Source organism: Notothenia rossii (genome assembly GCF_949606895.1).
Source record: "Notothenia rossii genome assembly, chromosome: 1".
Classification (NCBI taxonomy): Eukaryota; Metazoa; Chordata; class Actinopteri; order Perciformes; family Nototheniidae; genus Notothenia; species Notothenia rossii.
The window spans coordinates 79,331,183-79,345,496 of NC_136912.1; the positions used below are offsets into that span (position 1 = coordinate 79,331,183).

Consider the following 14,314-nt stretch of genomic DNA (forward strand, 5'->3'; position numbering starts at 1 on the left):
AGCTCTCACTCTGTCGCTATAGTTACATGTTGTAATGCTTCAAAACATACAATCACTTTAACAATATCAATTATATTAAACATATTTAAAAACATTTGTATTTTGTAAACATGTTTTCCTCCTTCAATCATTATTTATTATATGTACTTTAATGTGTTATTTCTGTAATAATAATATGTAGCCTATGAACATTTGTATCGCGTTACACAAATAACTGTTAACAATATTATAGTCGTGGGTGGTAAACGACAATCTGTTCCACCTGTTTATAGGTTTATACCTGTTACATTGAATAATATCTTCACGTAAATACACAAAGGCCTATTTATCTCTGTCTGTTTTGTATTCTAAATACTTCGAACTTTAGCACACCTCAGGATATTTGTTGCCCTCTCTCATCTCTTTCATTATTTTCAACATTAAAATTGTATGTAATTAAATAAATAACTACACATAGTATTTATTTAAAAAGTAAAAAATAGTATTGCATTATTTTTTACTCTAATATCTTGGTTTTTGTCTATGCACCACTAACCAAAGCAAATGTATTGTGCGTGAAGAATTCTGATTCTGATTAATGCCTGGACATGCCATGCTTTGACAGCATCACAATGACGTTTCCTGTGGTAGTTATTGTGTTTTTAAATATAGGTAGAAATGTGCATGACAAATGTTTTTAATCAACTTCTGTGTGATTCATCTTGTCAATAGACAATCTTTGACACGCCTCATCAAACAAATTCCATAATTTACAAGTAAAACTGCCTCTGCCACCTCCATCATTTTTATAATACAGCATCAAAGACTGGGTTTAGCTCAGACATATTTCATCCTTTGATATAATAAAAAAAAAAAAAAACATTGACTCCCAAATCACAGATTAAGGGTGACGTTTGTGTGCATGTTACCATAACAGCCAGTTTTATGGCCTGCAACATTCTGTGCTTTTCTTTTCACTGCTGCGAGAGAGAAACGGAGAACTGTTCAGTTTGTTACGTCTGAGAGAAACAAAACACAGCAAGGGACATTTCTTTTTATATTTAAAAAGCATTTGCAAGAGATGTTTGAACAACACCATTAAAGATTATCAAAGGTGTCTTTATACAACTGTTGGAATGATGAGAGAGAAGAAGACAAGGAAGATAAAACTAGAAGAACATGAACCAGACGCTTTTCCGATGATCGTAGGTAAAATGAAGATATCAATTCCACAGATGAGAACCGTGAAATCAAAGGAGAAGATTAAAGTCTTCGCCTCAAACTCGATCTCAACCAAGGCTACTACATGTGAGACTTCAGGGAATAAAATGAGGCTATGTGTCAACCTGATGCCTGTCCTGGCTGCAGCCAAGGAGAATGTGGACGAAGAAGAGAAGAAAGAGAACAACAGCTGCATAAATCAAGAAGACACAGAAACCAGCAGCACAGATGAGTCAGTGGAACAAACACTTGATTCTTTCCTGGGATTACATTTGGAAACTGATATTGAACAATCATTCAATTCTGGCTCTGTGCTGCCACCTGTAACTCAACCTAAATCTGCTGCTGAGTTTTGTGAGTGTCAGAAGAGATGCCATACTCCTCTGCCTCCTATCAGATTATCTGAAAAAACAAGAGGCATCTCTCCAAACGTCACTACAAAAGACTGCAGAGGCGACGGGTTGGTTAAAGGACAAGAAGCAGACTGCAGGTTCTGGATGGACAACCCCATGGTCTCTAAAAGTGTGAGTATACCTACTAAACCAGCTGAATACACAATAATGAAAATAAAACATACAATAGGAACACCAAATAGTTAGCAGGTCAGGAGATGAAGATTTGTTTTGATACAAACAAATACAAAAAGGCATAATTACCCATTGAAAATGGAAAACAAACAACAAAAAAGTAGACAAAAATAATGATAGGTAATACGATGGAAACCCCCACATACTTTATTTATTAAGCAATGGATATCATCCTTCCATGACCTAATAATCTCAGAGCTGTCAATCGCTTCTGCTAATAAGGCTAAGGGGGAAACATTAGAGGCTATTCAAAGAGCTGCTGATCTGGTAATATCATTCATGTAAATTATGATTGTACATATACGCATAGCTTGGTGCAATTGTAGATTATTAGGAGTCAATCTCAATTCAGCTTAAACAGATGAAATGTTATGTGGAAAAAAAGGTATGAATGTATTTTATGTGGATAAATTGTTATGCTATAATATAAAAAATATATATAATATAATAGATAGATTAGCTCAGACGATTGCTAACAAACATCAGGTAGGATTTTCTGCCACAAAAAATAAATGATAGGTAAAGAAAATGAAAACAGAAAAACCAAAACGTTTACCTTTACTGGAAAACAGAAGGGATCATCATGAACTTCTGCAATGAACATGATTAAGTCACAATGTCTGTGATAGGGTTAAAACATCCTCACCCTACAGGTCAGACTGACTCTACTCTCTCTCTGCAGAGATCTCCAGAGTTTCGTCTTCCTGACATCTCCCTGTCCAGCCTGGACACTCTGCTGCAGATGGTCACACAGAAACTGAAGAGGAAGAGGAGAGGAGGTGATGAAGGGCCAGCAGATCATCTCCTGGTGGCTGTTAGAGAGCAGCACTTGAGAGAAAAAAGCACTACAGAGGACAGAAACTTGGCCAATACATACGTACGCGTGGTGGTTTTGAGAATCTTGTATTTTACTGTAGCTATAATACAAAAGGGGAATACAGTAGTGGGTTACATTTAAGCTACGGCATTGTTCATATTTGATTTGAAAGTTAAATTAAATATCATCAATTTAAGACTGTACACATATATAATAGCTATAACAGAGGTGAACATAGTGTAATATTTTTGTTTTTTACCTATAGGATTATTACCTTAAATTATATACGAAACCTTATTCATTTATTATGTATCCTTAAGAGTATCTAACACTCATTTTATAGCCCCATAATGGTCTAAATACTACTGGAATATAAGCGTGGCAATATTGGTAGATCCAGTGTGTAGAAAACCATCCATTACATTTGGTTTCTCTCTTGTCTTTGAACAGTGAAGCAGTAGCATCAGTGGGGAGATGTCGTGTAAACAGATGATCCTTCCTCCACTTGTATCTGCATCAACACCGATGCTCAGCCTCACAATGACGAAGATAAACCTCCCGACTTCCAACGCACAGCAGTGATTCACCGAAAACCACAAACTGGACGCACAACATACAGCACAGCGTGTTTTAAAAAGTATACAGGAAACCATATAGTTTTATTTTCCTTCAGGACAAAACATTCACAACAGACAGATACCCGTTTCTCCTTTCCTATACTAGCATATCTCCAATATATAATGCTCTTATAGTAGATGCACAGATACATTAAGGTTCAAGTATAACGTTTCAAGCATAATACATTAACATTACATTCAGTTGTACAGACGTTCATTCAGAAAGGACATCCTTTTTAATCCATCTTTATGTTCCTGCATCATTTCAGCCTTCTCAATACATTAAACTTTTCAAACATTTGATCTTGTACAGTTATATATTTGTTTCATGCCTATAGTTACTTTTGTAACAATCTTTTGAATATGTAACAGTGCAGTAAGAACCTGCTTTGGACATTCAGTCAGCTGCTGTGACAGAATGATAGAAAGATAGAAAAAAGAGGAAATACAGTTTATGGAAAGAATCTTAAAAAAAACTACTTTGACTGAAGGTAAATCTGTTGTGATTGGTGGTCAGACTGAACCCTATTTTTAATTATTTGTATTATAGATCTCAGATCCATTTGATTTGAAATATGATTTAATTTCGATTGTTGCAATTTGGCATTATTTAACAACACTTTGTTACATTTAATTGTCTTGTCATAATTAATTGGGATTTGCAGATCTATTAAAAGGTAGGGTAGGTAAGAATGGAGAAACCAGCTCGAGTGCGCTAGAATTTGAAAGTACGCAGCCAAATAAAAATCTGCCCCTTCCTTCAGACTTCCTAATATGCAGGCAGGTAGGCCATCCAGTTATTTTAGCCGGGCCGGCTCAGATGATTGGTCGTGCTTTTTACAGTACTACGGATTCCACAGATGACATTTTTTAATGTATTTATTGTCAAAGCATTTCATGTATTCATTGCTATCGGGATGTTAAGACCATTCCATGGAATATAACAAAAAGTTTTTCTGAAGTGAATGACCTACTCTACCTTTAAGATCTGTGCAGGAAGTTTATGAGTTTGCTTTCAAATGTGACTTATACTGTTAAAATACAAAAGCCAAATATGCCCTAATTAGTGATAAACAATACCCTTGGTTTCAACAGTGGCTGTTACCCACACAAAAAATAAAAATAAATCTTTTGACAGATAAAAGACAAAATAAATGTTTAATTAAAAAAAAAACTTGTCAAGTTCATCATTTAATATGTATGAGGTATTTCACAATGAACCCGCAGTAACAATTCTATACAGATATACTGCATATTGTTGTGAAACCCCTTAAATGCTTTAATACATAAAATCCTCATAATCATTTAATGTAACGCATGATCTTCAGTCATTGTTTGAGCATTTGCAGCATTCTCTTTTTTTTAAAGTGTTTTTTGCAAAGTAAAGATGAGATTGTGGGAGGTCTAATGATTGAGCCCTGAGGAACGCCACCCCTTGTTTTTACATTGAGCCTTGCATAATATTTTCTATAACTTTGGATTGATGACATTGATGCAGAAAGAGAGACAGTGTTATATTTATGAACCCAAAAAAGGGTATAAAAGCTACAGATATGTTAACAAGGTGAACAAGGCACCAAAGCCATTTTATGAGGTACTCACCATTCTTTTTTCAGAGGAGATACATTTACCCCTACAGTAACTTTCATAGTCCATCTCTTCCACTTCTAACACTGTGCGCTGTTGCGCTGAAAAACATTCGGATGAACGTACAGCAAGTGTTCAAAACTTCTTGTTGTGTTGCAGCAGTCCAATTCACAGTGCGCTGTCCTGTGTGTTGCCGTCGACTATGAACAGTGCAGAGGGATTTTGACTGGAGCTCTCTGCTTTGCATTTACTGGATTGACTAGTTTCTCCCTGAGCTCCACCAGAACTGCTGTCTGATCCACCGCTGGCCCTCCGGCTCGTCCTCTGAGCCTTCTCTTCTTTCTGAGGTATTTGTGTCATTGCCATGCTGCTGCTCTTCTCCCAATTAGCTTTGCCCTCTTTAGATTTCACCATGCCAGGTTTGGGATTTTTTGATTTCCCCTCCTTGGGTTTGCTGCCAGATGATTTTGCGGGCTGCTGCGGGCTCTTGCTCGGCTGAGGGGGAGTGATGGGCGGCAGTGGAAGGATGGTGGGAGGGTTAACCCTGTTAACCAAAGTGGTCAGTTTGGTCTGTACTGTACTGTTGCTGATGATAACATCAGTGAGGATGTCGTCATCCTTCTGCTCTTTGGCAAAGTTGACAAACACCTATAAAAATGAATCAGGTTTAATGTCATTGTTTGATTGATTTAAATTAGCCTGGTTTGCTCTGACAGTAATGATGGTCAGTTAGCCATCAAATTTATTTTCCTAATATCTCTGAACTGACCACTTTTAAAATAAAACCAACAAACTGCTCAAGAGTTGAAACTAGATTTCTTCCTGAAAAATTGCATAAATAGTAACAAAATACAATAAACTATAATAATAATCATTTTTCACATATTGGAACAGAACTGCTGCACCAAATATCAATAAATGTGGCTGGAAGATTTAATGAACACCTTCTCTTTTTCCATTTGATACAACTTGGCAACCCCTCATTAAGTACACTGTAACTTGAAATAAAAAGATGATCTACATGTTGTACCATTGTAATATTTCACATACTCATGTCAAATAATGAGAGTGCGTGATAATATAGGTAATGCAGATACGAATTAGAGTTATATAGTACGGTTATCAATACTCTTTATTGTCGACATGTGATTGTCAATTTAACAATAGTTTGTTCATCATTTAATTGATGCTGCCTTACTGTAAAACCAGCCAGAGAGCAAAGCCTCATGGGAAATAGCATCCATTGAGCAAATGACTCACTGGCTCCATTAAGGATATTTAAGATGTAAAGATTGGTTTAGTTCTATCCACAGAAAATCACGGTTCAGCACCATTACATCACAAGATGCAGGATTTTGAGTTGCTCTCACCTGGTCCAGAGTGGTCTGTGAAACCGAGAAGTCGATGATGCCCAGCTCCTCGTGGTTGTTTGCCAGAACCTCGAAGACCCGAGCCAGGCAGCAGGCGTGTGAGGGCAGCTGGAACTGCAGCACGCTCTGGTGGCGCTCCTTCAGCTCGATGCTGGGGAAAGAGCTCTGCATGAAGCTGCTGATGGGGCACGAGGCCGGCTCCGGCATGTTTTCCATCAGACGGAGAACAATGGTGTAGCCATCACCAAACCTGGGAGATATCGACATTTAATGAATACAATTAATGAATACAGCTTAATGGAATTTAATTATAAAAACACACAATATAGAAAAAGTTAAACTCAGAATGGTATTTACAGTAGATCTATATTGCAGATATACTGTATATTTAGTTTTAAGTTATGTCCTATGCATGTTTTCCCCTTGTATATTTGATCTGGTTTATCGTTTGATTCTGTACGTGATTCTTATTTACTTTTTAGTTCCTTGACAGTTAAGAACTTTTTGACTTGTGTCTATGAAATGTGCAATATTTTAATAACCTATATACATTTTGCTAGCTTGTAAAGAGATTGTTTCATCTCCATGGGAACATCAGGGAGCACGCTTTGCGTTTGAAAACTGATACAGGCGAGGGGTTTAGTTAGGCGCAGTGGAGATGTGAGACATAAAACAACCCAAATCTCCAACATTCATTCATTGTTTAACTTGTGTTATGGAGGTTACACAGAAATAAGTAAGCTTACCTGTTCTTCAAGTGTTGTACAGATCCAAGACACTGGAATCTGCCGTTCACCATGATGGCCATTCTGGTGCAGAGAGCCTCACATTCCTCCATACTGACCGTACAAGATAAAAACACCGTAAACATTTGTTATACATACACTATGAGGACATTCTTAGGAGGGATGTGATGAAGCAGCAGAATATTCATTTAGATGTTTCAGTGCTCTATTAAAGGAACAGGAAGTTGTGCCTGCCATGTATTTAGTATACAAAAATATTTAGTGTACACCTGCTCCTACCTGTGTGAGGTGAGGACTACAGCCCTCCCCTCTTTGGTGACGCTGACGATGCAGTTCCACAGAAACCTTTTGGCTTTTGGGTCCATGCCAGTGGTGGGCTCATCCTAATAAGAAATGAAACATCAAGGGAACAATCATAATAAGAAAGAATTATAAATATAAGCTTGCTACTCATAAGCAGTGTTGGGTCTAACGCGTTACAAACTAACGTGTTACTGTAACGCAACTACCTTTTGCGGTAACTAATAACGTTACTGGTTACCTAATCCCATTCAGTAATGCCGTTATAGTTACTGTGATTTAAATGGGTGCGTGACTGCGTTACATTATGTGATCCAACTGAACCGAATCTCCCTGCGGATGTAACTTACAGGCGGATACAGTGATGTCCTCTCACAGTACCATGGAAAAGTGAAAGTGACCAGAGAGGAGTGATGATTAGTTAACGCGGGGTAAGATTTCAGGGTAAGCCAATCAGAGACAGAGTTGGCGGGTCTTGCCTTATGGGGAAAATACACAGACACACAAACACGGCAACACCCACCACCAGCCTTACTGAAAAGCATCTCAAAGTATTACTTAAAGGCTGAAAGCACCTCTTCTTAAGTTTATCCACCATTATTGATTTTGTTTATGCTAAATGGCCAGATGTGAGGTAAATTATTTTACTGTTAGTTTGTTTTTGTGAGGCTGAAAATAGTTTGTTTGTCTTCAGTGTCAGTCTTACAGTTTATTATTTATTTAATTGTTACTGCCAAAAGAGTGTAGTTCTTGTTTAATTGTTACACTGCCAAAATAATGTAGTTGTTGTTAATGTGTACACTGCCAAAAGAGTGTAGTTGTTTTATTTCATATTGCACTACAAGTGCACTACTTAGAACTTGATTGTTGAGGCTACAATAAAGATGCCTGTCAAAATGTCTAAACATATCTTTTGTGTTGTATTGTTCCACTACATTTCAGAAGGATAATTGCTACAATGATGGGGAATTGTCTTTTCTCTTACTGTGCCACAGAACAACACAACAACTTGTATATGTATTGTTATTATTTTTTAAAGTAAAGTAAAGTAACTTGTTACTAGTTACTTTTACAATTTAGTAACTAATAAAGTAACTAGTTACTTTTTTGAGAGCAGTAACTATAACTATTACTAGTTACTTTTTAAAAGTAACTTGCCCAACACTGCTTATAAGTGAGTAGCACCAATCATTAAGTTAGTTATTCCCCACATAATCAAGGTAACAAGAGTATAATAGCAGTACATTTATTTGTATCTTGAGGTGACAGCTGTGAAGTTTTAAATGCAAAATCTATGATGATTTTGCAGCGGAAGTTTGTGTTTTTTAATTTAGAAAATGTAAAATCATAGGGCTTTTTCCCCATGTCCATCCAAGTTATCTAGTGGTATTAACTTTTATCCTTGGAGGAGAGATTGGCGGTTGCTCTCCAGCTGTTTGGTGAATCGTTTCTCACCAGGAATATAACAGGCGGAGCCCCGATGAGGGAGATGGCGGTAGAGAGTTTTCTCTTGTTGCCTCCGCTGTATCCTCCCGCCTCCCGCTCAGAGTACTGGGTGAGTCCCAGCTTCGTCACGCCCCACTGCGCCACCTGCAGGACAGCAGAACAGGTACATTACTATAGAGTCTATCACAGTGTAGCCTAATATACCTGTCATGTTAATTATTTAACTGCGTCAGACAAATTCAGAAATCACAAAACTCAAATGTCTTGTTTTTTGGTGTGAGTTATTCCTACATGTTACCTTGGCGACAGACTCTTCTGAAACTCCCCGCAGGCGGGCGTACAGCTCCAGATGTTCCCGACCCGTCAGCAGGTCGCTGATGGCGTCAAACTGCGGACAGTAACCCATCAGCTGGTGCACTCGCTCCATCTCTGTTGTCACACTGAGAACCACAGAGACAGAGTCAACAGCTAGAACAATACTTATCTTTTTTTATTTAATGTATTCTTTATTTCATCACAGAAGCAGCATTTAGATATCTCTTTTACAATATCTCTTTGACACATAACATTCAGGAATAATTCTAAATATGAGACAAATAATGCCCCATAATGAAATAGAATCATGGTTTAAAAGTTGTTATTGACATGTCAAGAGAGAAAATATTCCAAGTAAATCTTTCCTTTCTCTTATTATGAATTTCCTCTTATAGTAAGGAAAGATTATAAGCTAAAGTTTACATTTCATTTGATGTAACTCACTTAGTAGAACAAAGCTTTTGAATAGCGGAGGGTTTGTACCTGTGTTGATTCAGGAAAGCCTCTCCGTAGGTGATGCTTGTGTCTCCGGTCAGCATGCGAAAAGTGGAGGTTTTTCCTGCGCCGTTCACCCCCAGCAGGCCAAAACACTGGAGGACACAAATATTTTATAGTAATTTATTATTTTCATTTAATTTTAATACTATCTTCTTATCTTATATATTTATATGCACTAATACAGAGAATTCAGATTCTGACATAAACACAAGGAGAAACAAATTCAGCAACAGGGACTACATCCTTTTGAAGATTTGTTGTATTAGTAATTTAGTAAACAGTAATTTAGTCCAAACATTGCTGGAATATACAGAGGCTTCTTTCTCCTCCCACCTCTCCCCGAGGAATCCCGAGGCAGAGACGATCGACTGCCGGCATCTTGCCTGCTTTATAAACCTGCAAACCAAAAGGTTTTTTGTTTTATGATCAAGCAGAAATTCATAACGCTGCAGCAGGAAACAAATCAATGTGGGCTGAATGCAGATGTTTACCTTGCTCAGGTCTAACATGGTTAGGATGTCTGACTGGGCTTTGCCACTTATCACCCTCTCTCTCTCCCTGGCTACGTCTTCGTCCTCCGGACCAAGAGGAGGCACCTCAGGCTCGGACCACCACGGCCTGAACGGAGACATACAAGATCAAACTGTAACATGTGTCACTATGGCGCAGTGTAACATTGTCTTCCTGATGTTCCACAGAGACAGCACTCATTTGTTTGCTGAACATTTATTTTTCAAATCTACTTTTTAGAAATGTGTTTCTTCACAATCACTTTGGTAAGACAAGGCAAGTTTATTTATATAGCACCTTTCAACACAAGGCAATTCAAGGTGTTTTACAAAAATGAAAGACATTCAGACAAAGGCATTTTGGTGCAGATGCTGTAGCTTGATTCCAACCTCAACTTCTGTCTGAATGTTATTAATAATATTCAAATAGTTGTTAAAAACGTACCTGAAATTAATGAAGAATTTATATTGCAGCAGTATGGTGAAGATGAAGAAGACAAGACCCTCAACTGCCATGGCAAACAGGTTCTTCCCTACAAAGTCCCACTGAAGAGGGTCCAGAGTCTGCTTTGTGCCTGGAGGAGCAAAACCACACACAATCACAAACACATATATTGAAATGTCTTACGTGATTTGTGTTGGCTGCAGTCTAATAGGCAGTTCGAGTGTTAAAGTATCCACAAAATAACTCCAAAGAGAAATGTAACAAATGGTAACTAATTCAGAAAGGGGTCCTATAACACAGAAACAAGTTGCTATATCTGATATATTCAAAGTCCAGCACACAATCACCACAGCAATCAAGCAGCAAAAGCTCAGACTTTTATGATTCCTCAGAAAAATCATATTCAGCTTTGAAATACTGTGCAGAGTTTTAGACAACTATTTGAGAAGGATATTCACGTACCCAGTCTCTGGAAGGCGTCGGACATGGCCTGGTTTTTGGCCATGTCAATGAGTCCTCGTCCCAGGCAGAAATGAGGGAAGATAAGAAACACCTTCTTCAGGATCCTGTTCACCTCGTTCAGATGCTAGAAAGAAAAGACGAAACAAAATGAAATGAAATTCAATAAAGCACCCCTGTTGTTTTATTTGTCAACCAGAACTCTGCATTTGCAATGTTCAAATGATGAGAGACAAGACATCAGGCAGCAGTAAGTGAGAGGAGGGGGGCTTTGCAGCAGTACCGTGTGCGTTTTTACCTTATACCTTCTTAATGATTAAAAACCTCAGACTTATGAATATTTGTACCGAAAGAAAGAAATTAATTATTTAATAAATACATATTTGTCTCCGTTAGTACCTCGTCAACAAACAGCTCCAGGACGAAGGTGGCGATGCTGCCATTGATTCCAATGAAGAGGTTGATGGAGGTCAGGACCACGTAGGCTGTGCTGGGCACGGAGAACAGAAAGGATGCTGGGTACATCAGAGGGGTGATGGACCACCTACAACGGATAATTATGTTAATCAATTCAGATTCTTCACTTTTGTTACACACTAATTAAACCCGGACAATAGGTGGGTTACATCTATAAAATAAATGATTGTGTCTAATGAGAACATTTATGATCATGGCGATAAATGCGTTTGCTTTGATAGTTGTGTTTGGAGCAAACAGATTGAAAGAGACGATTAGATCATATTATTGTGACACTTGATTGTGCATGGTATTAGAAGAGCAGCAGTGAGGATAGCAGTGAGTGGAGCCCGAGCCTGGTCGTACCCGTAGAGCAGGAGCAGCAGGATGAGAGCCGGCAGGTTGGTCTCAGAGACGTACGACTGCTGCTGGAAGCAGATGAAGATCAGCACCACCATGGTGGCCGGGACGGTGTAGTTCAACTGAAAGAGGACAACCAAAACATTTGAACATTGAAAAATGTTTCTATTGAGAATATTCGAATGCAGATTATTGAAGAAAAGTACATTTGTACACCGGGTCAAGATGTAAAAACCCCAAAATGCATCCCCTTAACTGAAGAAAATGCAAAAAGCTGCATTGGTGGGGCAACAGGATGTTTCATTAAGTTGGAACAAAATTTGAGCGAGGTTAAAAACATATTTAGCTTGAACCTTCTGCAGATCTTGGTAAAGGTTGAGATTTAGATGTATATATTACATTTAATTTGAGATTTCTTTTTATATTTTTGTGAAATCCAAGCACCGGAAATCTGGCTGATAGTAAAATGTTTCCTCTTCCTCAGAACTGACCATGTCCCAGCTGAAGTTGGCCAGCCAGTAGAGGATCGGTTTGACTCCGCTTACAAACTGAAGGTGTTTGGCTTTGCTGACTCGCTCTTCAATCAGGAAAAGGATGAAGCTGGCCGGCACAAAGGACATGGCAAAGATCACGCAGATGGAAACTAGAACGTCCACTGATGTGGTCATCCTGACAGAGGAGGCAGGGAGAAACACAAGTCAGGTACAGAGCAACACTCGTTAACATACACAATATATAGACGGTGTAACCATCACATCCTGTTTAACTTCAGATATTCAATTAGGAAATCAATTGTTCAGGAGGTTTTTGGTAAATGTGTTGATTGGTTTCTGACCCAAAATATTTGTTTTTAATGTATGCTTCCCCTTACTGCGCACCAATTATTGAAGCATCATTTTGTTGTACAGTAATACTGTATGCATGTTGTGAAAATATTTTACCTTCCACGCAGCTATTGGTTTCCACTCATTTTGGTTTAAAGGTTGCATTTTTGTTGCAGCCTTTTACTGTCAAAATCTGCCTTTAGACACTAATCCATCTGTCCTTAAGGCCCTGACCAAGATGGATTTATTTCTTTATACAAATTGAGGTAATATAACAAGCACAGTAAACTAAATCCATCCCAAAAGTCCACAGCTTTGAACTCACATAGCCATTTCTGTGAGTTGTTCCTTGGTGAGGTTGAGCGGGTGGTTGTAGGCAGTGATGCCGTATTTCCTCCTCTCTGGACCGGGGTCCAGACTGGCTCTCAGCAGGCCGTTGTTCATCACGTTGACAAATGAAACCATTGAATGCCATCCCTTGTTATTGTACCACACCTGATTACAGAAAAGAAAAGGAGAAAAATGTCAAAGTGTTTTAGGTTAGATTCTTCCTGTAAATACAGACTGAACATAAAGTAAAAAGAGACACACAGAATCACATTTACCTTGACATTGTTTTGACTGTTCAGTCCTCCTAGAAAATCTGGCAGTCTGTTTAGCAAATGATCCAGTGAACTGTTCTGTGAGGAATTAAAGAACGTCAGATGTATTCAGGACAACAGCAGGATCAGTGGAACATCCCTGAAGCTTACTTATACCTGTGGAACTCGATATCGAGTCCTGATGGCCGCGATGGAGTCTTGGACATGATGCACCTGAGATAAGGTCTGAGTGGAGCTGCCCCCCAGGGAGAAACCCCCGTATCTGCAACACAGAGCAGTATAAAAGTTTGTTTCTTGGCAGTCTTATTGAAATGTCATCACGTGCATAGTGTTACTGCAGATATTTTGCTTCCAAAATGATGCTTTAAAATCAGGAGCTTACCTGAATTCATTTACCCACTTCTTGGTTTTTATGCTGCAAATGACACAGAAGTAAAACGTTAATTTGTAAAGAATATTTTTAACTGTAATGCATTTTTAAAATGTGTATTAAGTACCTTTTCTTGAGGATCTGAGAGTAGGTTTTAACCAGGTAATCAGAGATGTTATAACTTGTCAGATTTAGGAGGGTGTCTCCAGTCAGCCTCTTTCTCTAAAAGAAAACAAATCAAAAAGATCTCAGGAGCCAAATACAGACACATTAAGATTCATTTCCATAGACAGTATTTGTATTTCCCTATTAACTGTAATATAACATTTTGTCCCGGTATGTGCTTTTGGCTCCATTTGAAATGACCGGAGATCAAGGGTATTTAATGTTAATATGTGCATGTGCATTGGTGGTGTTTTGAATCTGCAATCCCAGGTGTTTAGGTCAGATAATTAAACACTGCATTCTGATAGGTCAGTCTGACAGCCACTGACCTGTGGAGGCGGCAGACCCCCGGCCCCCTGCGGGCAGTCGGGGAGCATCCGCCGGACGTCCTCCGTGCTACACTGACAGTCAGGCGACGGTTTGTGTCTACTCCAGTTGCCTCTGCTGAACATCTGCCAGGAAGAATAAGACAACTGCGGCCGCATGAACAGGCCCCCCCGCTCGTCTTCACACACAGGAATCCTGAACGGAAAACAGGAAGTAAAGATGTGTGGTTTAAGTAAATACAACTACCACTACTTTTGCTTCAGTGTGTTCTTACTCACTATCTTCTAAGTCCTGATTTTCAGAACCATGTGTCC

At 38.6% G+C, this 14,314-nt stretch overlaps 2 protein-coding genes across 5 annotated transcripts in view; one reads left to right on the plus strand and one right to left on the minus strand.

The window, feature by feature from the left end:
• Window positions 1-869: 869 nt before the first annotated feature.
• Window positions 870-3,522, plus strand: LOC307018853 (uncharacterized protein). Of its 2 annotated transcripts, none has more exons than XM_079649331.1 (3): window positions 870-1,724; window positions 2,470-2,566; window positions 3,055-3,522. In XM_079649331.1, the coding sequence occupies exons 1-3, from the start codon at window positions 1,116-1,118 to the stop codon at window positions 3,063-3,065; spliced, it is 717 nt and encodes a 238-aa protein (XP_079505457.1). In that variant the 5' UTR covers window positions 870-1,115; the 3' UTR covers window positions 3,066-3,522. The 2 variants fall into 2 exon arrangements, with proteins under 2 accessions (XP_079505457.1, XP_079505456.1); XM_079649330.1 differs by having other exon boundaries at window positions 876-1,724; window positions 2,470-2,664.
• The window catches only part of abca7 (ATP-binding cassette, sub-family A (ABC1), member 7), a 35,404-nt gene continuing 24,158 nt past the window's right edge, over window positions 3,069-14,314 (minus strand). For all 3 annotated transcript variants that reach the window (XM_079649043.1, XM_079649042.1, XM_079649044.1), the window contains 20 exons: window positions 14,003-14,195; window positions 13,636-13,730; window positions 13,521-13,553; window positions 13,295-13,400; window positions 13,142-13,216; window positions 12,862-13,031; window positions 12,204-12,381; window positions 11,719-11,834; window positions 11,296-11,440; window positions 10,900-11,023; window positions 10,438-10,567; window positions 9,975-10,101; window positions 9,817-9,879; window positions 9,469-9,575; window positions 8,969-9,110; window positions 8,680-8,814; window positions 7,204-7,307; window positions 6,925-7,017; window positions 6,179-6,428; window positions 3,069-5,456 (listed from right to left, as the gene is read on the minus strand). In XM_079649043.1, coding sequence (XP_079505169.1) covers window positions 4,977-5,456; window positions 6,179-6,428; window positions 6,925-7,017; window positions 7,204-7,307; window positions 8,680-8,814; window positions 8,969-9,110; window positions 9,469-9,575; window positions 9,817-9,879; window positions 9,975-10,101; window positions 10,438-10,567; window positions 10,900-11,023; window positions 11,296-11,440; window positions 11,719-11,834; window positions 12,204-12,381; window positions 12,862-13,031; window positions 13,142-13,216; window positions 13,295-13,400; window positions 13,521-13,553; window positions 13,636-13,730; window positions 14,003-14,195 — 2,866 coding nt within the window. In that variant the 3' untranslated portion in view covers window positions 3,069-4,976. The remainder of the gene's footprint in view (window positions 5,457-6,178; window positions 6,429-6,924; window positions 7,018-7,203; window positions 7,308-8,679; window positions 8,815-8,968; window positions 9,111-9,468; window positions 9,576-9,816; window positions 9,880-9,974; window positions 10,102-10,437; window positions 10,568-10,899; window positions 11,024-11,295; window positions 11,441-11,718; window positions 11,835-12,203; window positions 12,382-12,861; window positions 13,032-13,141; window positions 13,217-13,294; window positions 13,401-13,520; window positions 13,554-13,635; window positions 13,731-14,002; window positions 14,196-14,314) is intronic.

Coding starts and splice junctions, on each gene's coding strand:
- LOC307018853 (XM_079649330.1), top strand. CDS start 1,116: ATGATGAGAGAGAAGAAGACAAGGAAGATAAAACTAGAAGAACATGAA. Junction 1,725..2,469: donor ACCCCATGGTCTCTAAAAGT/GTGAGTATACCT, acceptor CTCTCTCTGCAG/AGATCTCCAGAGTTTCGTCT.